The sequence below is a fragment of the Lithobates pipiens genome, unplaced genomic scaffold (genome assembly GCF_037356315.1).
Source record: "Lithobates pipiens isolate NorthernLeopardFrog02 unplaced genomic scaffold, aLitPip1_a1.2 Scaffold_22, whole genome shotgun sequence".
NCBI lineage: Eukaryota > Metazoa > Chordata > Amphibia > Anura > Ranidae > Lithobates > Lithobates pipiens.
In genome coordinates this window covers 85,271,329-85,281,227 of record NW_027507784.1, presented here as the reverse complement: position 1 = coordinate 85,281,227, position 9,899 = coordinate 85,271,329, and the positions used below count along the sequence as shown (strand labels likewise).

Below are 9,899 nucleotides of genomic sequence, written 5' to 3'. Positions count from 1 at the left end.
TGTTTTTCTGTAGAGCTTGCACAGCACCCCACCTTTTTTGGAATTGGGGTTGCTTTTTTTTTTCACCTGGGTATAGATCTAGATTTGACCCAAGCATGTGTAAATTCACTTAATGTTGATCGATTCACTACCTCTGCTGGAAGTCTCTTCCCAGTATCAACTATTCTTTCAATAATAAAACAAAAACAACCTTCTAAAAGTTTTAAATCTTTCTCCTGTTAGTTTGAGGTCATGTCCCCAGAACTTCACTCCATATTAAAATACTGTCTTCTGGACCCTTATTTGCACCATATCAGCACAAGGGCACAATAGCTTTCTACATGCCCTTTTTTTCACTGCGTTAAGGTAGGTTGCAGTGCAGCAGACATGCAGATTTAATTTCCGCAATGCACAGTAGCTCATCTGAAGTCACCATCGGTAGGCCAATAGAAATTAATGAAATGTCACTTGAGAGACAATTTCAATAAAGTTAAGGGGAAAAAAAAAAAAAATGTAAACAGTGCCTTTCATTGAAACAATGCAAGATGCTGCCTCTCACCGCGTCTACACCGGACTCAGCCTGCACTCTAAAACAGACAGCATACAGCCGTGTACTAATTTTAGAGCATCTTGTAAGGAGTCTGGGTTTAAAGATGCTATTGAGATGTAATTAAGCCCAAGTTATTAGCAGTGGCGGTTCAGATGGCTTGTGTTTACATGGATAATACTTCATGTCCCACTGCTTTAAGGAATATTAGATTTTGAGCCCCTGATGAGCACATATTATGCAACATCTTGCGTGGTCAGATTGTGGAAATACCCCAGATCAGTATTTTATGCAACAGATTTATTACATTTCAACAGGTGGTGGTTTGCTATGCATTTCATTTTGTTCTGTGAATTTGAAAGGATCATCTTTTTGCCAATAAAAAAAAAACAAACAAAAAAAAAAAAAAAAAAAAAAAAAAAAAAAAAAAAAAAAAAACTTGGCCTCCTTCCTTATATGGATGAATATATTCTCAAACTTAAAGCGGATCTCCACCCTAAAGTGGAAGGTCTGCTCATCGGAACCCCCCCCCCCCCCCCTCCTGTGCCACAATTGGCAACTTTCAGGGGGGAGGGGGGTGTATAATCCAGGTATCTGCGCCCACTTCCAGGACAAGCTAGCCGCAGATGCTGCTCCCCCGTTGTGTTCTAGGAAACACACAGTTCCCAGGACAAAGCGGGGACCAGTGGAGACGAGCAGCGCAACTCGCACATGCGTAGTAGGGAACCGGGCAGTGAAGCCGCAACGATTCACTTCCAGATTCCCTGACAGGGGCAGCTGAGAGACGAGCGATTGCTGGTCATCTGCTGCCGACATCACTGGACCCTGGGACAGGTAGGTGTCCATTTATTAAAAGTCAGCAGCTGCAGTATTTGTAGCTGCTAACATATATATATATATATATATATATATATATTTTTTTTTTTTTTTTTTTCAATCTGTATATGCAGTAGAGCAAGCTTGTTATACTCACTGTAGAACCTAAGGGGATAACCCTCTGCACTGTGTAAAAAGGCTATTTGAACAAGTTTTTGCTCCTCCCCTTCTTCCATTGTCCTTAAGCCATCTCCTGATAGCACAGAGCCTTGGGGGCACTCGGCACATGCTCAGTTTGGTGTGTATTGCTAGAAAGCTTATTTTCTTTTAAGGGAGCATGTGATCAACACAGGGCCAATCAGCACTGTCCAGACAGGGTTAGGGGTCATGCAGCCTCAAAAGGACAGTCAGGGGAGAATGAAAACTCCTCCTACAAGCCTAAACCAGACACTCAAAAGACTGCTATACACGGCTGATGAGAAAAGGTATTTAGCAGTTTACTAGAATAATTGCATTTCCATGCTCTGTGTACTGTGGGAGACCAGATACAATGACTTCAGGCTCCTGGGTTTAGTAAGACTTTAGGTTTAGGGTCTCTCATCATCCTCCTGCTGCTTGGCCTCTATTCCCGTCTAGGCACAAGTAAAGGTGTCATGACCTGTAGTTTTTCCACTTATAACCTTTGCTTCAGGGGTAGGTGGTTACCTCCCCACCCCCCCCCCCCCCCATCACACAAGGATTGGAACACCATGTATAATACCCCCAATCTATTTTTCCCCCTTCCTCGTCTATTGGTTTATATATCCCAGTTTGAAATTTATGATATAACAAAAAAAACACAGTGGATAGTGGTGCAGGCTGTAGTATATAGCGCAAGTCCATACAAGAGTCCTTTGAGCTCTCTAGCTCTGTGTGAGAAGACAGTCCGTGGTGTCAGGGCAGCCTTGCAGAGGGAGTTGAAGCACACTCCAAACATGTGAAGAGAAAGCAAGAACTAGGTGCCTCTGAGTAAAACTGTTTTTTGTCTATTGAACACAAAGTATTAAAAGACTCACATTGTAGTTTCTTTAAACAGGCATAATCTCCATCTTTAGCTGTCAGCAGAGAACTCTTCCTGTTGGCATCCTGGCCTGCAGGAGTCTCTTGGCACTCAGGCGGTATCCAGAACGAGGTCTGGAACGCAGCTGATGGCTCACAGGAGAGGGCTGGAACACAGCGTATGGCGGGATGACGTTACAGCGACGCGTTTCAGAGCATGCGCATTGGGGAGATGGCTTGGAAGTCTGGATCATAGAACAAATCCCTAAAAAACTCTCAAAGGCAGAGAGACTTCACAGACTGAGTGCGAGACTTATTGGATTTATTCGCTAGATACGCTAAATTCCAGAGTAATCAATGCGGAATAAGAAATATCCACTATATTCTAAAATGTTTAATTAAACCTCCCATTTTCCTTCCTTAGGTGATGTTCTATATGTTGACTACATACAGGGGTGGTGGGCTACTCCATCCTATAGTAAGTAATCCTTAATGCATAGAATTTCCAGTCTTTGATATGACCCATTTTCTGACCTTCCCTTTACCTCTACCCCTCCCTTTGCCCCCGCCCCCCTTTTTTTTGCTCATTTTTTTTTTCCCTGCCTATTTTTCTCCTATTAAGTTTAATTCTAGTACTGCATCCACAATTTATTTATTTACATAATTTTATCCATGACCATATACGAGAACTGTATATGTAGGCACACGTGTGTGCATACATCTTTCTAATGGATTCTTACATAATATATACCATTGTTAATATTAAGAGAGGTTAGAATTATATGAAGTCATTTCCATCATATTTTAGTAAAAACATTATGAATTTGTTCCATGCATGCAGGCACATTTTGCCAACTTGTAGGGATACACACAAAAATATGGATGTATAGATATAGCAATCAATATTATCTTCCCATATACTAGCTAGGTATCATTGTTCATAAAATGAACCTCTTTAATATTCATTTACATCTTTACAATTTCTTTATCTATCCTATGCTCACAGACATGTCTTATCAGCATTCATATAACAATTTTAGTAAACTATTAAGTTATATGGTTATGAATGTTTCTCTATTTTGTTTCTAAAGTATTTATATAATTTTAAATATTATTTTTGTATTGCTGATCCATATTCAATGTTGTAGATTATCATTCAAGTATTTAGAGAGGTATGTATATATCACCCCCTCTGTTACTTCATTCAATTCTATTTAATTTGCATGCTTGCACCTGTATGTTTGGACTGCAGTTACTCCTCCTCCTCCCCCCCCCCCCCCCCCTCCCCGCTAGTGGCAGTACCACCAAGGCACATAAAAAGGCTGTTTGCAGCCTATTCTCGTTAGCTTGACAAAGGAGCCTGCCCTGCTATCACCCCAGTGCGCACGCTCTGAAACGCATCGCTGCAACATCCATGATGCCATACACTGCATTCCAGCCATCTCCCGTGATCCATCAGCTGCGTTCCAAACCTCGTTCTGGATACAGCCCGAGCGCCAAGAGACTACTGCAGGCTGCAAACGGATCCACAGGAAAAGTTCACAACAACTGAGACAGAGATGGTGCATTTTCATCGGACCTCACTGTGCCTGTTTAAAGATACTACAATGTGAGTCTTTTAGTATGTTTTGTCTATTAAACAAACTGTTTTAAGCAGAGGCACCCATTTCTTGTTTTCTGTTGAAATTTATGATATCCCCATTTGTATGGAAACCTACTGTACTCAACTATACAGTTATATTCATCCTACTGAAAACTTAGTCAGGTTGGAAAAAACAGAAGTCCATATAGTTCAACCAGAAAAAAAAAAAAAATATATAAAAATTATATAATATAATTACAATGGCATACCCACAGTTGATCCAGAGGAAGGTGAAAAATCCCAGCAAAGCATGATCACAATTTGCTACAGCAGGGGAAACAAAATTCCTTCCTGATCCCACAAGAGGCAATCTGATTTTCCCTGAATCAACTTTACCTATAAAATGTTAGTACCCCGTTATATGTACATTTAGAAAATAATCCAGGCCTTTTTTTTATTTATATAAAAAAGGCCTACCAAGCTGTCCAGAACCACCTCAGGAGGTAGTCTTTTCCACATTGTCACAGCTCTCATTATGAAGAAACCTTTCCGTATTTGGAGATTAAATCTTTTTTCCTCTAAATATAAAGAGTGCGCCCCTTTGTCCTCTGATGGTGAACTTACTCTTTAAGTTACTCTTCTCAGAAGAAAAAGAAAAAATAAAAAATAAGGAAAAAGTGAACACAGTACACCCTCCACCTTGGGTGACGAGCAAGCAGTGCCCATCCAACCCTTGGAGCAGTCGGGAATTTGAGATTACCGCTCTTACCCTTCTTTTTGAGGTGCTTCTGGAACCGATTGGAGCACTTCTGATTGGTTAGCTCCAGCACATGGATCAAAAGGCCTTGTTCACATGGGAGTACACCCATGTGAGGGTCATGTCTGCCCACACAGGGATGTGCAGGTGTTCCATGCATCCTCATATGCAGGCGGTCATATTAATGTCAAGAGTGATGCAGAAGCTGAATACGCACAAATCATTACTTCCACTCTGCTGTGTGGGTGTGCAGGCCTGAACACACACTGTCTGTGTTCAGGGCTGTGCACCGGCACCCACATGGATTTTAGACTGGAAGCAACAACTATGTCCCAAGTGACATAAATTGGACTGCCTGCATGGAACACCTACGCAACCCAGTGCGCTCAAACATGCCCCTCACAAGGATAGAACACAAAGACCCAAACAGGATATCAACAAAACATCTGTTTTTTCTTGTATGCTAGTGTATGAGGCGTGTCTAAAAGATTTGGTGAATGGTCTGATATCTCAACAGCAACATGAGCCAGGTGCACATGGCTATCCAGAGAAGCGTCGAGAAGCATCACGTAGCGCAAAGTACGTGTGACTGAGGGTAGACTCACACAGTGGAACGTAGTCCGTGTGAGCGGAAGGGTCACAGTGCAATGGAGCAATGAGGGATCATCAAGTTCTGCTACAAATTGGGGAAACCAGCGATGGAGAAGCATTAAGTGTTGGTGCAAGTCATGAGCAGAAAATGTGTTAATGGTGGGTTCAAGTGCTTTAGATGGGAAGGAAATGACTCAGGATGAGCCACATTCTGGTCAGCCGTTGACTAGCAGAACCCCAGACACGATCAAGCGAGTGACAAATGATGGCACGAGATTGGTGACCGACTCTACGATTGATGGTGGAGAAATTAGGCAATAGCAAGGACACTGTGCGCACCATCGTCCGCAAAGATTTTGGTAAGTGGAAGATCTGGTCCGCACAAGCTGACAGATGAACAGAAAGCAAAACAAATGAAAGCCTCTGGAGATTTCATTACCATGTGTGACCAGGATCCATCCTGTGCGATCCAGTGTGTCTCAATTACATCCATCGTACTCCCCTGATCTGGCACCTGCAGACTTGTTTTCCCCGCTTGAAGAGTCATGAAAGGTGTATATTTTGCGGACATGGCAGCATTCCAAGAATGTGTGACATCGGTTTGGCGATCAATTCCTTAAGTGGCCTTTGCTGACAGTTTCCAGAAGCTTTATGAACATTTCCAAAAGTGTGTTGTGAAGGATGGCAATTTTGCCAGTAAAGAAAATGTGTTTGTATCTTCTGTTTTGTTTTCTGATAACTTTCACCAAAAACTTTTTAGACATACCTTGTATAGATGTTATAAAGGACACACTGCACATATGGCCCAACAGAGGATAAATTGAAAGCTGGACAAAAAAGGTGGTGATGTTTTATTTTCATTTTTTTGCTGAAGCCATTTACCTAGAGTTTAAATTTAAACTTCAAATCAGTAATGATTTCTCTCTTTACCTGTTCAAGTAGAGATCCGATTGCCGCCATCCTAATCCAATACACTTACCTGAAAGAAGCCTGCCTGCCAAGGAAGTCTGAACTAATGTCCTGCATGTGGGTTTGTGGTCAGAGTCAGAAGGTTAAGACTCCAGGGATTGGGATGACCATCACATGCATGCAATATCTGAAGGAAGAATTCCTTGCCATAACATCTACCATGCCTTTTTTGCCTGGGCAACACCAGAGAATAATCCCCCTTCTTTGGTATTTTAAGAAGTTAAAAAGGAACAAGAAATGAATATTAAACATTTTATTATTAATATATATTATTTTGGCAAAAAACAAAAACGAAAAAACTCACTCATAACAGCAGAACAGACAAACAGCCGCATTCTAGTGAGACACTCTGTGCTAAGGCTCCCTGATGCCATCTTGTGCAGATGATTAAAGTGTATCTATAGTTTTGGATAGAGTAGGTAAGGATTCGATCCCCAGTTTTTTTTTTTTCAGGTTGTCCATGTCACTTTGGGGACATGTCTTCAAACTTCCAGGAACACAACAGGAAGTGAACATTGCTCCAAAGTGAGGATACCCTTTTTTTGCCATCAAAACAGGTGTCCCCACAGGAAAATTAAACTTCTGCTCCTGTGGCGATCGTAAAAAAAATTTGATTTTTTTTAGCAACCTGACTGGTCACCAGTCAAACAGAAAGCTTCCCTGCAGAGCCACAAACAGTAACAAACCCCAGAATTCTAACCCTTTTCTGCTTCATCCAGGACCACGAAAGGAAAAAAAAAAAAAAGCTAAGGATACACTATAAGGATTCTCTGTCAGAAAGCAAAACTGCTGCAAACCTGTCACAACCATAGCTAGGTGGTTCTGGCAAAGCTCCGACACTTCTAGGGTGGGGGTCTGCCCCTACACATTCCTATTGGCTCATCATTGCACTGGGCAGTCTACCTGGCCAAAGGGAATGTGCAGTAGACCAGAAGCCCCATTACAAAGTGGCAAAGCGCTGCCTGTCAGTGTGACTTGGCATTCAGCAATGACAGAAGGGTTTGGGAGGCACATATGTCCCCCTCTAGGTGTCTATTTTATAACTGTAATGGTCTTCCAAACCCTCTTGTCACAGCCAAATACCAAGCATCCCACAGGCTTTGCCTATCTGTAAACTTTTAAAAGAATAAAAATCCCACTTGAAGCAAACAAAAGCCCACATACCCTTAGGAAGAAACAAAGCTCAAAGCTTTGACTGCATTTGGATGTGACAAATGGAATTTAGAATTAGGGGGCTGCTGCAGATTTCTGTACCTCTAGAAGCCAATACATCATACCTGCCGCAATTTTATTTTACCCCATTACAGAATTGTTTGGGTCCCCGCAGATCGTGGAGTAGAACACTATGTAGGGGCGTGCGCAACTCACTTTTGGGGTACTCAGTGCAATTACACAGCGGCAGAATTATTCAGGACTCTTCATCTACATTGAGGTTCCAGGCACTTTTATTCTAAGCATGGAACAGTGTAGAAAAATAACTGTGTAATATTGGAGGGGTGCAGCTTCCTTTTTGCAGTATTGCATTTCTGTATGGAGATACAGCAGTAAACCGGCACTTGATCTTGCTCCTCTTTCTTGAACCCATGATCCACTGAGGTAGACTGTGTAGGTCAGAGGAGACGGGGGCTGATGGCAGAGACCCTCGTCACATGACCAAGGTGGACTCTGGCAAATTAGACAGCGACTGGCATAACAGTGTTCTCTCTGGGAGCTCTGGCTGATGATGGTAAGATGAGGTCTTTAAAGATACTGGCCTTTCCTCTGGAGAGATGAGTAGTGAACTGCAGCAAGGAAAGAAGAAATATATATAAAAATAAAATAAAAAGTTGACTCCTAAATGAAAATTTGCCATGTAGATCTAATATACAACTGAACCCGGCTGAGCAGGGAGCTGCACAATGAAGGCATTAAGTGTTTTACCTTCATGCACAACATTCCAAATCCTTCAACCTTTAGAACTACCTTAACACATACATACAGTGGTGTGAAAAAGTGTTTGCCCCCTTCCTCATTTCCTGTTCCTTTGCATGTTTGTCACACTTAAGTGTTTCGGAACATCAAACCAATTTAAACAATAGTCAAGGACAACACAAGTAAACACAAAATGCAATTTGTAAATGAAGGTGTTTATTATTAAAAGGTGAAAAAAAATCCAAACCATCATGGCCCTGTGTGAAAAAGTGATTGCCCCCTAAACCTAATAACTGGTTGGGCCACCCTTAGCAGCAACAACTGCAACCAAGCATTTGCGCTAACGTGCAATGAGGCTTTTACAGCGTCCTGGAGGAATTTTGGCCCACTCATCTTTGCAGAATTGTCCGAATTCAGTTACATTAGAGGGTTTTCGAGCATGAACGGCCTTTTTAAGCTCATACCACAACATCTCAATAGGATTCAGGTCAGGACTTTGGCTAGGCCACTCCAAAGTCTTCATTTTGTTTTTCTTCAGCCATTCGGTGGTGGACTTACTGGTGTGTTTAGGATCATTGTCCTGCTGCAGAACCCAAGTTCGTTTCAGCTTGAGTACACGAACAGATGGTCGGACATTCTCCTTCAGGATCTCTTGGTAGACAGCAGAATTCATAGTTCCTTTTATCACGGCAAGTCTTCCAGGTCCTGAAGCAGCAAAACAGCCCCAGACCATCACACTACCACCACCATATTTTACTGTTGGTATAATGTTCTTTTTATGAAATGCAGTGTTCCTTCTACGCCAGATATACTTGGACACACACCTTCCAAAGAGTTCCACTTTTGTCTCATCGGTCCACAGAATGTTGTCCCAAAAGTCTTGGGGATCATCAAGATGTGTTGTGGAGAAATTGAGACGAGCTTTGATGTTCTTTTTGCTCAGCAGTGGTTTTCTCCTTGGAACTCTGCCATGCAGGCCATTTTTGCCCAGTCTTTTCCTGATGGTGGAGGCATGAACGCTGACCTTAACTGAGGCAAGTGAGGCCTGCAGTTCCTTGGACGTTGTTGTGGGGTCTTTTGTGACCTCTTGGATGAGTCGTCGCTGCGCTCTTGGGGTAATTTTGGGCAGGCCGGCCACTCCTGGGAAGGTTCACCACTGTTCCATGTCTTCGCCATTTGTGGATAATGGCTCTCACTGTGGTTCGCTGGATTCCCAAAGCTTTGGAAATGGCTTTATAACCCTTTCCAGACTGATAGATCTCAATTACTTTCTTTCTCAATTGTTCCTGAATTTCTTTGGGTCTCGGCATGATGTGTAGCTTTTAAGGATCTTCTGGTGGACCTTACTGTGTCAAGCAGCTCCTATTTAAGTGATGCCTTGATTGTGAACAGGTGTGGCAATAATCAGGCCTGGGTGTGGCTAGAGAAATTGAACTCAGGTGTGGACAACCACAGTTATAGTATGTTTTAACAAGGGGGGCAATCACTTTTTCACACAGGGCCATGATGGTTTGGATTTTTTTTCACCTTTAATAATAAACGCCTTCATTTACAAATTGCATTTTGTGTTTACTTGTGTTGTCCTTGACTATTGTTTAAATTGGTTTGATGTTCCGAAACACTTAAAGAGGAAGTAAACCCTGATGGGTTTACTTCCTCTTTTTTTCCCTGCAAAGGTAAAGCATAATGGACTACTATGCATCGCATAG

At 42.2% G+C, this 9,899-nt stretch overlaps 1 protein-coding gene across 1 annotated transcript in view; it reads right to left on the bottom strand.

The window, feature by feature from the left end:
• Positions 1–6,517: 6,517 nt before the first annotated feature.
• The window catches only part of TTLL4 (tubulin tyrosine ligase like 4), a 68,524-nt gene continuing 65,142 nt past the window's right edge, over positions 6,518–9,899 (bottom strand). The window contains exon 19 of the mRNA XM_077447829.1: positions 6,518–8,060. Coding sequence (XP_077303955.1) covers positions 7,925–8,060 — 136 coding nt within the window. The 3' untranslated portion in view covers positions 6,518–7,924. The remainder of the gene's footprint in view (positions 8,061–9,899) is intronic.